Source organism: Ailuropoda melanoleuca, chromosome 4 (genome assembly GCF_002007445.2).
Source record: "Ailuropoda melanoleuca isolate Jingjing chromosome 4, ASM200744v2, whole genome shotgun sequence".
Taxonomy (NCBI): Eukaryota; Metazoa; Chordata; class Mammalia; order Carnivora; family Ursidae; genus Ailuropoda; species Ailuropoda melanoleuca.
In genome coordinates this window covers 84,258,577-84,274,277 of record NC_048221.1, presented here as the reverse complement: position 1 = coordinate 84,274,277, position 15,701 = coordinate 84,258,577, and the positions used below count along the sequence as shown (strand labels likewise).

The following is a 15,701-nucleotide window of genomic DNA, read 5'->3' as shown; positions in this document are numbered from 1 at the left end:
GCGACTTCCCTGACTCCCCTCTCTGGAGTCGCGGAACCTTGCCCAAGGGTGCACACATTAAAGTTCCTCCTAAAGGACACCCTTGCTGCCCTACCCTGGGTGCGACTTCCCCGACTCAACGCTCTTTCCCAAGTTGTGGAACCTTGCCCAAGGGTGCTTGCAATAAAGCTCATCCTCTGGACCACGTTTGCTTTTGCGGTCTTGATTTCATTAGCGACGAGAAAAAAAACCTAACATTTGGTGCTGAAACCCGGGAGGAGATCGAGCCCCTGCTCTGGCACGGAGGCTCTCTCCTCCTCTCAAGCGGACTGGGACTTCTCCGTCTCTCTCCAGACATCTCTTGAAGCCTGCTGTGGTGAGTGTTCCCTGGTTGCCGATCCTTCTCCGGGATGCCCTGTCCTAACCGCGGCCGCGTCAGTGGCCCCCATAGTTCCGAGGAATCGGGAGACGTCCCCATTCCACGGCAACTACCTTCCCTTCCGAACCACAACCCAGCACATGGGCGAGGGGATGCCTTCTTCCATGCCCTGACTTGCTAGGTGAAGGGGCCATGGGAACCTCCCAGTCCAAATTCGACCCTAAAACGCCACTGGGCTGTCTCCTGGCCAATCTTTGAACCCTGAAATTGGATCAGGACCTACGAAGGCGACGCCTCATCCATAATTGTACTGTCGCTTGGCCCCAATATCAATTGGACAGCCAATCACAATGGCCTCGCGAAGGCACCTTTGATTATCAGGTGCTCATGGATCTTGACAACCTCTGTAGACGCCAAGGCAAATGGTCCGAGGTCCCCTATGTCCAGGCTTTCTGGGCCTTACGCTCTCAGCCTTCACTGTGCTCCCGCTGTTTGACCTCTCAGGTCCTCCTCGCCCGCTCTCCCCCTCCAACCCTTCCGCCTACTGCTCCCAAGGACCCTGATCCCCCCTCTCTCTCTCCTCTCTCGGAACCTCCTGAGAACCTCTCGGGGCCCCCCGTAAGGACCCCCCTCATACCTCCACCCCCCCTTACCATCCTGTTCCTCAGCTGCCTGTATCCCGTAATCCCCCGCAGACCCCAGAGCCGTCCCTAGCTCCGGCTACTCCAACGGCTCCTGAAGTTCTACCCCTCGGGACCGCCACCGAGCCCCACTCACCCCCCGACTCTCTCCCTTCCCCTCCCATCTCCGCTCGTACCCGGTCCTGGAATCCTTCCCCCGACCTGATTTGTACCCTGAGGGAGGTCGCCGGGGCTGAAGGGGTCGTCCGAGTCCATGCGCCCTTCTCCCTGCAGGACCTCTCCCAAATCAAAAAGTGCCTGGTCTCTTTCTTGGCCAACCCAGACAATTTCATTAAGGAATTCCAGTATTTGGCCCAGGCCTATGACCTTACCTGGCATGACATACATGTTGTCCAGACCACCACCCTCACCACTGAGGAGAGGGAACGTATCCAGGCTGCCACCCGAGAGCATGCTGATCAGGTCCCTCTTACTGACGCCTCCATGCTGGTCGGCACTCAGGCAGTCCCGGCCGTGGAACCTGGCTGGCACTACCAGAACGGCCAAGATGGCCGCCGGCGCCGCGACCGCATGCTCCAATGCCTTGTCGCCGGAATGCGGGCGGCCTCCAATAAGGCTGTCAACTAGGATAAGATCAGGGAGATTATTCAGGCCCCTGATGAAAACCCTGCCGTATTCCTTAACCGACTGACTGAGGCTTTGACTCAGTTTACCTGCTTAGATCCAGCCTCTCCGGCGGGGGCCACGGTCCTGGCCACTCATTTCATCTCCCAATTGGTGCCGGACATTCGGAAAAAGTTAAAAAAGGCCGAGGAGGGCCCCCAGACCCCCTTTTCCGACCTGGTGAAAATGGCATTTAAAGTCTTTAACTCCCGAGAGGAGGCAGCCGAACTTAAACGGCAGGCCAGGCTCCAGCACAAGGTTCAGCTATAGACCCAGGCCTTGGTAGCAGCCCTGTGGCCGGCCGGCTCCGGGAGCCAACAGAGGGGCAGCCAACCGCATGCCTCTGGGGGCCTGCTTCAAGTGCGGAGCCGAGGGACACTGGGCTCGTTCGTCAATGTCCCAACCCAAAGGCACCAACTTGACCGTGACCTCAGTACCACTTGATGGGACATTGGAAATCAGACTGTCCTAACCTCGGGGAATCCTCAGTGCCTCTACGCGGGGGCAACCCTGAGACGGTAAGTCCGGCCTTCCAGCTGCTCGGGTTGGAGGACAATTGATGGAGCCCAGACTCAGCCACCCCTCTCACCCAGGCCGAGCCCAGGGTCACGCTCCGGGTAGCGGGTAAGTCCATCTCCTTTCTGCTGGACACGGGGGCTACCTACTCAGTTCTGCCATCATACTCGGGACCTCCATGAACCTCACTGGTCACTGTCGTGGGGATCGACAGGACCTCCTCCTCTCCTAGGGTGACCCTCCCCCTTACTTGCAGCCTGGATAGTTTCCCCTTCTCCCGCTCGTTCCTTGTAATTCCCTCCTGTCTGGTCCCCCTACTGGGAAGGGACATCCTCCAGAAACTTCAAGCTACTATTCGCCTCTCTCCTTACCCCTCGATTTCAGAGTGTCTCGTCTTACCCCTCCTTCCTGCCCCTCTGACCCCCACCCCAGATAGTCTACCCACAGTGGACCCCCAGGTATGGGACACCTCTAAACCTATCATTGCCTCCCACCATACCCCTGTTAGAATACAGTTAAGGGATAGCTCCAAGTTCCCCTCCTGGGCACAGTTTCCCATTTCCCTGACTCACCGCCAGGGTCTCAAGCCTATCATAGACCGGCTGAGACGGCAGGGGCTCCTGATCCCCATCAGCTCCCCCTGTAACACCTCTATCCTGCCAGTCCGCAAACCCTCGGGGGCTTACTGACTGGTGCAGGACCTACGACTCATTAATGAGGCCGTAGGTCCCGCTTCATTCTGTCGTCCCCAGCCCCTTCACCCTACTGTCCCACGTCCCGTCTGACACCTCTCACTTTACAGTACTGGATTTAAAGGATGGCTTCTTTACCATCCCCCTGCACCCTGACTCCTACTTTCTTTTTGCCTTTACCTGGGAGGATCCTGACACACATGTCTCCAAGCAGCTGACCTGGACCGTCCTACCTCAGGGATTCCGAGACAGTCCCCATATTTTTGGTCAGGCGTTGGCCACTGACCTGCAGCAGTGCGCCCTTAAGGCCAGTACCCTGCTACAATATGTAGATGATCTCCTCCTCTGCAGCCCCTCTCTGTCCTTATCCCAGGAAGACACCTCTACCCTACTTAATTTCCTGGGGGGCAAAGGGTACCGGATCACCCCTTCAAAGGCCCAACTGTGCACCCCCTCAGTCACGTACCTGGGTATCTTCCTGACTCCCACCTCAAAGTCCCTTACTGGGGACCACATCCGCCTCCTCCGGGAACTCCAGCCTCCTCAAACCACGGATGAGATACTTTCCTTTCTCGGACTTGTAGGTTTTTTTAGACATTGGATTCCGAATTTCTCGATCCTAGCCCGACCTTTATACCAAGCGGCCAAGGAGACCCTCCAGGGTCCCCTCACTGACCCCACCTCAGTGCGGCACGTATTCTCCAAACTATGAGACTGCCTCACTGCCGGGCCAGTCTTAGCACTGCCTGACCCCTCTAAACCCTTCCATCTTTTCACCGATGAGCGCTCTGGCTCAGCCACTGGCCTCTTAGCCCAACCAGTGGGGTCCATGCACAGGGCCGTAGCCTATCTGTCTAAGCAATTAGATGCCACCACCCGAGGATGGCAGCCCTGCCCCAGGGCACTGGCGGGCACTGCCTCCCTAACTAAGGAGGCCCTCAGACTTACTATGGGACAGCCCCTCGTAGTCTACTCTCCCCACTGACTCATGGATCTCCTCAGCCGCCGATCTCTGGCCCAACTAACCCCCTCCCGTCTCCAGCTGTACCATCTGTTGTTTGTCGAAAATCCACAGATCTCTCTCTCTGCCTCCCCTTGCTTAAACCCTGCTATTTTGTTGCCTGCACCCTCATCTACCCCTGAACACGCTCATTCTTGCCCGCAACTCCTGGAACCTCACTCCCCCTCACCCAGGGCTCTCTGATCAGCCGTTGCCTAACCCTGACCGCGTGCTCTTCGTGGATGGCAGCTCCCTCATGGCCTTGGATGGCCAAAAACACGCCGCCTATGCCGTAGTCACCTCGAAGGCAGTAATAGAAACAGCTCCCCTTCCTTTCAGGACCACCTCCCAGAAGGCTGAGCTTATAGCTCTCACCCGGGCGCTACACCTGTCTAAGGGACAGCAAGTCACTATATACACGGACTCTAAGTACGCCTATCTCATAACTCACACCCACTCCGTCCTTTGGCAGGAGCGCCGGTTCCTGACCACCAAGGGCACTCCTATAGTTAACGGGCCTCTCATTGCCAAATTACTCGAGGCCCTTAGCTTGCCCATCGAGGTAGCAGTAGTCCACTGCCGCGGCCACCAGACCTCCAAGGACCCAGTCTCCCAAGGTAACAACAAGGCAGACTCAATGGCCAGGCAAACAGCCCTGAACACCTCTTTGGCTCCGATCCTCTTTCTCAACACCCCCCTCCGGCCTTCTTACTCTGAAAAGGAGGTGCAAACCCTCCAGGGCCTAGGGGGAAAATGCAGACAAGGGATGGATTTACATCCAGAACAAAATTGCCCTGCTGGAGAACCTGGCCCACACCCTGATCACGGACATTCATCAGTCCCTTCACATTGGCCCAAAGGCTCTCCACCAATTGCTGCAACCTCTTTTTCACCACCCTTCCTTATCTCGGGTAATTGAGACAGTTCACAGAGCCTGTAAAACCTGTTCTGCCGTAAATGCACAGGGCGGAATCTGCAGACCAGGGCCCAGCCATCAACTCCGTGGCCACCAGCCCGGGGAAGACTGGCAGCTGGACTTCACTCATATGCCCCGCCACAAAACCTTCTGATACCTATTAACCATGGTTGATACATTCACAGGTTGGATCGAGGCATACCCCACAGCCCGGGAAACGGCAGGTATCGTAGCTACAACTCTCATTGAACACGTCATCCCGAGGTTTGGACTACCCCAAACTCTCCAGACAACGGACCCACTTTCATCTCTAGTGTGACTCAGCAGGTAGCCGAAAGCCTCAACGTCACCTGGAAACTCCATATTCCATACCACCCTCAGTCATTGGGTAAGGTGGAAAAGGCGAACGGGTTGCTTAAGGCTCAGTTCACTAAACTGACCTTAGAGACCCGTCTCTCATGGCCCGCACTTTGCCCCTGGCCCTTACCAGGCTTAGGGCAACCCCCTGCAGACCTTCAGCGTTGAGCCCATTTGAGCTGCTGTATGGCCGACCCTTCCTTATAAACCACAACCTCCCAGCCGTTCCCCCACCTCTCCTGTCCTACCTGCCTTACCTCACCCCCCTGCAGGCCCTCCTGAGAGCCCATGCTGATGCTGTCATCCCTGCCCCGAACGACCATGACCATAAGGAAGCCCCCCTCAAGGGCTATTCCCAGGGGACCAGGTCCTCCTCAGAAATCTGCAACCAGGCTCCTTGCAGACGCGATGGACAGGGCCTCATACTGTCATCCTTACCACCCCAACCGCAGCAAAACTGTTGGGACACCAGGCGTGGGTACACATCAACAACCTCAAACAGGCGCCCACAGGTAATGGCTGGGCCTCCCAAGCGGTGGGCCCTACCAAACTACCTCCAAGATCTGGGAACTCAAGGACCGGATCTGAGCGAGGCGCCAAGACACCTCCACATGGGGCCTGGAGGTGGCTTCTCCCCTTGGCAGGACCTCTATACTTGGGTAATGTGGCTTCTCCCCTTGGCGGGACCTCTATGCTTAACCCTCCTGCTAATCTCGGTTGCTCCCTGCCTTATTCGGTACATACAGGAACGCCTGCGGGAAGTGACCTGGGTGTCAGTCAGCCAGCTCCTCCTACAGCCCTATTCTCGCCTGCCCACTTCCGACTACCCCTATGACAACGCCTGACCATCAGCAGGAAGTAGCCAGAATGGAGTCGACGCCCCCGATACCATTATATAAAACAAAAGGTCGGAATGTTGGGCTGGCCGAGAAAAGGGGCCAAGACACCCAAGATGGCCGACTCTCCCACCAAGATTACCGACTCTCCTGCCAAGATTTAAACCGACCCCCAAGATGGCTGACTCTCCCGTCAGAACTCCTGGGGCAGCCACGTCAACCCCAGTAAACCGAAACCTAAGCAGGAAACCGAAATCCGTCCTACCGACTTTTCTCACCCCCAGCAGTACCCAATAAAACCCTGCCACAACTCTCCAAGACAGACTTTCCCCCACCCCCAGCGGTGCCCAATAAAAACCCTTGCTGCCCTGCCCTGGGCGCGACTTCCCCGACTCAACGCTCTTTCCCGAGTCGGGGAACCTTGCCCAAAGGTGCTTGCAATAAAGCTCATCCTCTGGACCACGTTTGCCTTTGCGGTCTTGATTTCATTAGCGACGAGAAAAAACCTAACACCCTTTTCCTTCATTTTTGAAGGAAAATTTTGTTGGATGTATAATCCTAGGTTGATGGTTTTCTTTCATCACTTTCAACATTTTACTCCATTTTCTTGCTTACATGACTTCTGATGAGAAGTCTGATGTAACTCTTTTAACCTTTATTCTTGTTTCTTTGTAGGTAAGACTTTTTAAAAAAATATTTTTCCCCATTGGTTTTGGTTTCCTTCAATTTGAATATGATAGATCTAGATGTAGAGTTTCTTGGGCATTTGTCCTGTTTGGTGTGTGCTGAGGTTTCTGGTCTGTAGTTGGCATTAGTTCTGTCAACTTCTTGACCATTATTATTTCAGATACTTCTTCTGTCTCATTCTCTCTTTCTTCTTCTGATATTTCACGTAGGCATATGTTATGTGTCTTGAAACTGCCCCACGGCTTTTGGATGTTGTTTTTATCATTCTTTATTTTCTTTGTATTTCAGTCTGGGGTTTCTGTTGACATATCCTCAAGCTCACGGATTCTTTACTCAGCCATTTCCAGTCTCATAATGAGCCCATTAGAGGTATTCTTCATTTCTGTTTATTAATTTTATTTGTAGCATTTATTTTTTATTCTCTCTTAGAGATTCCATCTCTGTGCTTACCTTATCCGTCTGTTCTTATATGTTGTTTACTTTTTCCTTTGGAGCCCTTAAAACATCAATCATAGTTATTTTTTTTTAAAGATTTATTTACTTATTTTAGAGAGAGAGCATGTGTGTTAGCAGTGGGGAGGGGCAAAGCGGGGGAAGAGAGAATCCCCAAGCAGACTCTCTGCTGAGTGCAGAGCCTGACACGGGGCTCGATTCCAGGTCCCTGAGATCATGACCTGAGCTGAAACCAAGAGTTGGACACTCAGGCAACCGAGCTACCCAGGTGCCTCAGTCATAGTTATTTTTGATTCTTTGGTATTTCCACAGTCTGTGTCATTTTTAGGTCTGATTGTGATTCTTACTTTATTTTTTCAGACTGTGTTCTTTTCCTTGCTTTTTTAAAAAGTGTATCTTTTTTTTTTTTTTAAGGTTTTATCTATTTATTTGACAGAGAGAGAGACAGCTAGCAAGAGAGGGAACACAAGCAGGGGGAGTGGGAGAGGAAGAAGCACGCTCCCAGTGGAGCAGGGAGCCCGATGCAGGGCTCCATGTGGGGCTTGGTCCCAGGACCCTGGGATCACGCCCTGAGCCAAAGGCAGACGCTTAACGACTGAGCCACCCAGGCGCCCCTTAAAAAGTATATCTTACGTTTCCTGTTGAAAGCTGGGCATAAGGTATTGGGTAATAACAACTTGGGTAAGAGGCCTCGTGTGGGATTTTAGGTTAATCTAGCTTGGAGATGGGCAGTGTTTAAATGTGTGCTGTAGCTTTAGGTGCCAAGAGCTTCAAATTCCTCTGGTGTCCTTGTGTTTGTCTCTTTTATTTTCTTTGGGCTTCCTTAAGAATTCCTTCTTAAATAGAGTCTGTACCTTGTAGCTCTTTCAACAGTAATCCACTGTTACACCGGAGTCCTTTTGATGTGGTGGCAAGATGTAGGGGAGGGAAGGTATTCTGTAATTTTATGATAAAATCTTAGTCTTTTAGCGGATCTTTGTCTGAGCTGTGACTTCTACAAGTGTCTTTTAGTTTCTTCCCCACTTAGGTGAGACAGGAAGGATAAAAAGTGCTGGTGTTTGAAAATTGAACTTTCCCTTACAAGGGATAAAGTTTTATATGGGATAAGGCAGAGTCTTTTTACTAGAGAATAGGCCTTTGTTATGGAGAATGTTCTTGATTTGTTTCATGTGGTTACACATTCCTCCTTCTCCCAGAGCTATGAGGAGATCTTCCTTGGCTCTTCACTTTGAGACCTACTGTTGTTCCTAGAGGTAAAACCCACAAAGCCCTAAGGATCCCAGTAGGACTCACTCTTATGCTAGTTTAAATCTAGCCTCCAGCATTTTGTCAAAGTTGCCATTTGGGTATTTCTTCTAGTTTGTGGCTTCAATGGTTTCTGCTCTAGGTGAGCAGATACTGGTTGTGACTCTGTGTTCATCTTTGAAGGTTGGGGTTGGAGAGTTTTGGATGTACAAAAACATGTAGAGTAATTTTTTGGTTAGAAATTTAAGTAAAAATTTTAATGGTTGTAAATATATTTTGTCTTGATAAGCCAAGGTTATAATATAGTGAATCACGATTGAAATCCCTCCTCAAAAACTCATTGAGAAAATTCTGAGCATTTGTAAGACTATCAAATTTCTAGCCACCATTCCTTAAAGAAAGAACACGGTGCCATTTGAGTAGCCAGCCACTCAGCCAACTATGTTATTACTTAATGGTGGTATGCTTAAGGAAAAATTGTGCCTCCTAAAAGGTAATCAGTTGATTATGTCCAATGTGTATCATGAATACGTAATACAGTAGGAGAATTGCCTGTGCTCTACAAAGTGTAATAGCTATTTGTAATCCTTTGTCAAATGAGGCAGGGACACCTAAATAAATAGTAAAATAAATTAGAGTGTTAAGTGGTATTGAATCATATGTTCTTTTTTTAAAAAAAGATTTTATTTATTTAAGATTTTATTTATTTATTTGAGAGAGAGAGTGTCCATGCATGCATGTGCTCACAAGCTGGGGGGAGGGGCAGAGGGAGAAGCAGGCTCCTCACTGAGCAGGGAGGCCAACTCGGGGCTCCATCCCAGGACCCCAGGATCACGATCTGAGCTGAAGGCAGATGCTTAACTCACTGAGCCATCCAGGCACCCTGAATCATACATTCTTAAATGCATAAAGGATTGGCATGTTAATTTATTACATAAGTTGTACCTTTCCATTGGTATCCTATTGGCCAGAGAAAGTCAGTGCCATTTCCCCATGCTTCATGTGGTCTTAGTGAGAACAGCTTTTACCCCATTTCTGTCTCTCATGAATTCCCATCATACAGCCATAGAGCTAGAAGGAAATCCATGGAATATAAAGGGACACATTAGCATGTAAAGGCTGGTGCTTGCCCATCTGCAGATGAAAGGTCACAAGGAGATATTTGCAACGAGGATCAGCTAGTTGTGACCACTCTCCAGATATGTACGCGTCAGACAGAGGTTGACACCTGTGACAGGTACATTCTGATTTCCACATTCCTTGTGCAGAATCAGACATGCTCAGAACAGCATGGCAGCCAGATGTCAAGTGCTTCACCTCTTAGCATGGAGACACTCAGAAACCCTGGCTGGAAGGGCACTTGGATTCACCTCTTGAAGTGCACACCACACAGGAGAGCCAAACTAGGAGGGAGTTCTGTTAAGCTTGTCTGACAACAGCTGCGAGGAGCATGCATGCTGACGCCCCTTGTCCGTAGCGCTCCACACTCCAGCACCTCCCTGACCTAGCCCCACTCAGGGGAGAGGTGGACACTGAGGCCATGGGAGGGACAGCAAGGGTGTCTCTTTGTCCCCTTGCTATCCCAGCTAGAGTTTAGTGAGAGGGAGAAGGGTGTGTAATTTCAGAGCAAGAAATGAAGGTTGTATGTGAGTTAAACTGGGTCTGCAAACTCAGGCTAGAAGTTTTCTGACAAACTAGAGTCCTCCTTGGGTTTCAGGAACATTTACAAGAACAGAATGTTGAGGAAAAAAAAAAATCAAATTTCTAGAACCCTTTAAACCAGAACCTAGGTTTTGATGGGCACTAGTGTTTTAGATATAAACTTCAGGACCAGAGCTACTCCTGAAGGGAAGGAAGGTGCTTTTACCCCCTTAGTTATGACTCTGGGTCTTTAGGGATACTCTCAAAATCACCTTGGACACGAAACTATGGGGCTGATATCTAACTTCCAGCAGGCCAATGTTTTTCTGTTAGGGTAGGCTTTCAGGAGTCCATGCACATTCTCTTGGGACCAGGAGCAGGAATGATATGTCCCTGGAACAAAGTGTGGTCTGAGGCTTCTGAAACGGAGACACTGACTGTTCTCAGCAGAGAGCCAAGCAGTGTGCTTTGGAGACAGCATTGCCCCAACACCCAATAGAACTCTTTTATTGAAATGTTCTGTAGGATAAGAGCTGATTTACAAAATAACTATGCAGTGTGTCTTTAGTCTATTATTATAAGGATGTTGCAGATTTTGTTGTCATTTGGTGTTTTTACTTTTTATTTTTGTGGACATAGTGAATCTGAGAAGTTATTTTTCCCTCCTGACCTCCCGCCTTTATTTCCTTCCTTCCATCCTTCCTTCTTTCTTTCCTCCCTTCCTCCCCTTTTTAGATCAGCGCTAGAAGGCTTAGAACCTTGGATCTGTGGCCTATCAGACATAAAAGCATATATCATTAGAGCATGCACTTTTCTTAGCTTCTTTTTTGACCTCTTCTGTTAACTATGGAGTCTTACAGAGCCTGCATAGCCAAATTCTGTTTTTTCTGGAGGAAGGCCGATATGAATACCTAAATTAGAAAACGAGCATCCTCACCCAGACATTGAGCCTGGGTCATAAGCTGTTGGTAATTGGCTATTCTAGGCTAGAGCAGAGTGTGAACTTTGGTGGACTCAAAGTGAAAGGCCAAGAGGCCTGATCTGTGATGACATACAGGTAGGCCTGGTGAGAATCTGACCCACTGACTTGGAAACACAATTTTTTCTGTTAAACTGGTTGAAAGAACTTGGACTTTGATGTTAGAAAGACTTCCATTGTATTTCTAGGACTGCTACTTATTATGCAGACTTTGGCATTTCACTAAACCTCACTGAGGCCTCAGTGTTCTCATCAGTAAATTGGAAATAGTAACATGTATGTAGTTGTTATGAGTATTAAACCATAGAGTCTCTGCAGCACCTGACATATTGGATCTTCATCTCCTGTTCTCTTCCATAAGATTGGGAGAAATGTGTTAGGAACTGCCCTGCTTTTTCAAATTTCTGGGAAGATGTAGACATTCATGCCTTCCTTTGAAACAATCCTGGCACCCTAGGGACTTGTCCGGAAATTCAGCTCGTGTTCAAGCCTGTTTAAGGGGCTTTTGCTTTCATCTTCAGGGGCCAAATGCCAGTGGCTGCTTTTAATGAAACCAAATCCTTCCTAGTTCTGTGCAATTTGGGGATTTGCTTCCATAGCCTGGGCAGCAGTCAGATACATTGTGTTTTCTTTATTTTCCAAGTGACCCCAGAGCACTTTGTGTTTCTAAAACTGACCTACTAGGAGAAACAAAATAAACTCTTCCATTCCATTGTCTCTTTCTCTGGTTGTATTTGGGAACGATCTGACTTTATGTACCTACCCTCAAGGCGGCTGGCTCCAGAATGATAGCAACTAACATAAGTACATTTATCAGTTATGTATTCTGGGAAGGCTCTGCATTGTGTCCTTGACATAGTGATATCTTCTTCAGCCATTGGTGGCTCAGGAGCCAAACATGGAAGAAATAGGTAAAATCACAGAAAAGAAACCAAGAAACCAAAATAAGTCTTTTAGCCCCCTGGGGATACATATCATATTTCCATTCCTTATCACTAAGGAATGATCTTCTCTTCAGAAACTGGGTGTTCAGGGCAGCACAAGAAGGCCTTAATTTGACGGTTTCCTGTGGAATGATTCTGGGGAGAAGGTGGCTTATAATGAGGAAACAGTGAGGTTTGTATATTGGTCTAACTTTTGATGCTTCCTTTTTCTTTCTCCTTTTCTCTTTGGGCCTCTGCAGCTGACAGATATCCACCTGGCCTCATGGGAGAGGCCCACAGTCTGTGATCAGGCCCATGCACATCCTGGGCATTTCAGTTTGGCCACAAGCAATTTGGGCCCTACTTCTTCCTACTGAGCTTGGGACTATGGTTTTTCCCATCTGTGGTGGTTCCCTTTACAAGTCTACTGTCTGGTCAAGAACCTTGTGCGCAGTGGTTCCATGACCCAGTCTTTAGCCTGGGTTTGAACCTGGCTCTTCCTCTTTTCTTGCTGGGTGACTTTGGGCAAATTACTCAACTGCTCTGTGTCACAGTTTTCTTGTTTGTAAATGGGGATAGTAAAAGCATCTGCTTCCAAGGGTAGTTCTGAGGATTGAGTGAAGCAAGGCATCTGTGCAGGCTTTGCACACAGCTGGTGTATTCTAAGCACTCCACCTGTCAGTGGCTGTCACCACTATTGCCACATTGTTTGGCCAAGAGCATTCAGTGGATGGACTGTTTGCCTCAGGAGGAATGGGCATTAGAACTGACTCATCTAAGAGACAAAATCTTGGAAAATATTCTCAGCTTCTCATGTTCCCTAACAGGCATGTAAAATCTTCAAGGAAGAGTTGAGTGGATAAAGGTGTCATTCTCAGGACAGGCATTCGTATCCTCTTTGTACCCACCTAATTAGTCAGTCCTACTTTCCTGGGCTTATGGTGGCCACTCTTCTTGGCCAGAAAGTTCCTTCCAGCCTATTCTACATACCAATGCTGTGCTAATCTTCTGAAATCCTGCTTTAACCTTGCTGTTTGCCCTTCTTCAGAACCTACCACTATTCCATAAGGCCCTCTGTGCTGTCTTTACCTTCCTTTTCATTTCCACCCCCCTTGCTCGCCTGTAGCCTGACTGGTCTGTTGTGTTCATCTCTACTTCTGTCCTTTGTTCTTACTGTTACTTTCACCCAGAGGGCCTGGCCTGTGGATATGAGTCCCACCTATTCATTAAGTGCCCCCTCTTCTGGGAAGCCTTCCCTGACAAGCCCAGCTCATTGTTCTCTTTCCTTCTCCTGAGCTACCACAGTCACTCGTGATCATGAATTTGGTGCTGTCTGGGCTCCTTCTAAATTCGTGAGGCCAGACCACAGGTGCAGCTTCTGCAGTGCACAGCCATCTCACTGCTCTCTACTCAAGCTCCTCCTTGGCCTTTGCCTCCTACCTCTTTCTCGCTGGCAAATTGGTCTCATAATTCTCAGGGAAGATAGAAGAAATCTTATGCATACCTCCTCTGCTTTACCTACTTTCCTGCATCTTCAGCTGTGCTCTACCTTCCCTCCTGTTGGGTCATGAGCCCCTGCTCCTTATGAAGGCCAGTCCTTTCCCCGTGCTTCAGATCTCAAGACCTGCACCATGATTTCTTCCTCCTTAGGGGATCATTCTTCATCAGCCTGAAACATACTCTTGAAATTTACCTCTTAAAACCGTATCTGCCTATTTAAGAAATCTATTTCTTCCTGTTTCAGTCTTGGTAGTTTATAGGTTTCCAGGAAGGCCTCCATCTCTTCCAGATTGTTTAGTTTTTTGGCATATAGCTGTTGATAAAAGTTTCTAATAATCCTTGCAATTTCAATGGTGCTGGTCGTGACCTCTCCCTTTTCAGTCATAATTTTAATAATCTCAGTCCTTTCTCTTTGTTTTTGGACAAGTTTTGCCAGTGGTCTATCAATTTTATGGATTCTCTCAAAGAACCAGCTTCTAGTCCTGTTGATCTGCTCTACTGTGGTTCTGGTCTCTAATTCATTGATTTCTGCTCTAATCTTGGTCAACTCCTTCCTTGTCAGTGGGTTAGGCCTGTCCCTCTGTTGCTGTTCCAGTTTCTTGAGGTGAGAATATAGAAACTGCATTTTAGATTTTTCTATTCTTTTGAGTGAGGCTTGGATGGCTATGTATTTCCCCCTTAGGACTGCCTTTGCAGTATCCCATAGGTTTTGGACCGTTGTGTATTCATTCTCGTTGGTCTCCATAAATTGTTTAATTTGTTTTTTGATTTCCTGGTTTATCGAGTCATTCTTGAGCAGGATGGTTCTTAGCCTCCAAGTGTTTGAGTTTCTTCCAGGTTTTTCCTTGTGGTTGAGTTCCAATTTCAGAGCGTTGTGGTCTGAGAATATGCAGGGGATAATTTCAATCTTTTGGTATTGGCTGAGACCTGTTTTGTGTCCCAGAGCATGATCTATTCTTGAGAATGTTCCATGGGCATTTGAATAGAATGAGTATTCTTTGGTTCTGGGGTGTAGTGTTCTATATATATCTATGAGGTCCAACTCGTCGAGTATGGCATTCAAAGCCTTTGATTCTTTGCTTAGTTTTTGCCAGGGTGTTCTGTCTATTTCTGATAGTGGGGTGTTGAGGTCCCCTACTATTACTGTGTTCTTATCTATATGTCTCTTTATTTTGGTTAAGAGTTGGCTTGTGTATCTTGCTGCTCCCCTGTTGGGGGCATATATATTAATAATTGTCATATCCACTTGTTGAATACTTCCTTTAAGAATAATATAGTGCCCTTCTGTATCTCTCTCTATGGCCTCTAGTTTAAAATCCAGTCTATCTGATATGAGAATTGCTACTCCAGCTTTCTTTTGAGGTCCATTTGCGTGGAAGATGGTACTCCATCCCCTTACTCTAAGTCTGAATGCATCTTTGGGTTCAAAATGAGTCTCTTGTAGACAGCAAATGGATGGGTCATGTCTTTTTATCCAATCTGCAACCCTGTGGCGTTTTATGGGAGAGTTTAAGCCATTTAGATTGATAGAGATTATTGACAGATATGATTTTAATGATGCCATTTCTCTTTAAAGTCTTTGTATCGGTTGTGACTTGCTGCTCTGTATCACTCTTGGGGCCTTTTTACCTTTATAGAGCCCCCCTTAATATCTCCTGTAGGGCTGGTTTCGTGGTTACGAAATTGGTTAATGATTGGCGATTTTGGAACGTCTTTATTTCTCCATCAATTCTGAATGACAGCTTTGCTGGATAAAGGATCCTTGGCTGCATGTTTTTCTCTGAAAGAGCTTTAAAAATGCCCCCCCAAGCCTTTCTCTCATTCCAGGTCTCTGTAGACAGGTCTGACGTAATCCTGATACCTTTGCCTTGGTACGTGAGAAATTTCTTTGCCCTGGCCGCTTTCAATACTGTATCCTTGGATCTAATATTTGCGAATTGCACTATGACATGCCGTGGCGTAGGTTTGTCCTGGTTGAGCTTGGATGGGGTCCTCTCTGCCTCTTGGACACGAATGCTTGTTTCCCTTGCTAGATTAGGGAAGTTTTCAGCTACAATTTGTTCAAATATCTCTTCTAGACCTCTGTTTTTCTCCACCCCTTCAGGGATGCCGATGATTCTGACATTGGATCGTTTCATAGAGTCAGTAATCTCCCGTAATCTACATTCGTGGGCGTGGATTTTTTTAAGACCAGCTTCTATTTTCGTTTTTTCTTCTACTAACCCATCCTCCAATTCGCTAACGCGTTCCTCTGCCTCGGTGACCCTGGCCGTCAGAGCCTCTAGTTTTGACTG

The 15,701-nt window shown here is 48.3% G+C and overlaps 1 protein-coding gene across 5 annotated transcripts in view; it reads left to right on the top strand.

The window, feature by feature from the left end:
- The window catches only part of LOC117801975, a 222,874-nt gene extending 216,444 nt beyond the window's left edge, over positions 1 to 6,430 (top strand). For 3 of the 5 annotated variants that reach the window (XR_004624907.1, XR_004624905.1, XR_004624906.1), the window contains exon 3: positions 4,972 to 6,430. Coding sequence is in view for 1 of the 5 variants with exons in the window: in XM_034659173.1 (XP_034515064.1) it covers positions 4,972 to 5,010; positions 5,101 to 5,174; positions 5,596 to 5,655; positions 5,890 to 5,908 (192 nt within the window). In the remaining 4 variants the exon portion in view is untranslated. Of the gene's footprint in view, positions 1 to 4,365; positions 4,488 to 4,971 lie in introns of those variants that run through there. The other 2 variants (XM_034659173.1, XR_004624908.1) reach the window with 2 other exon arrangements.
- The last annotated feature ends 9,271 nt before the right edge of the window (positions 6,431 to 15,701 follow it).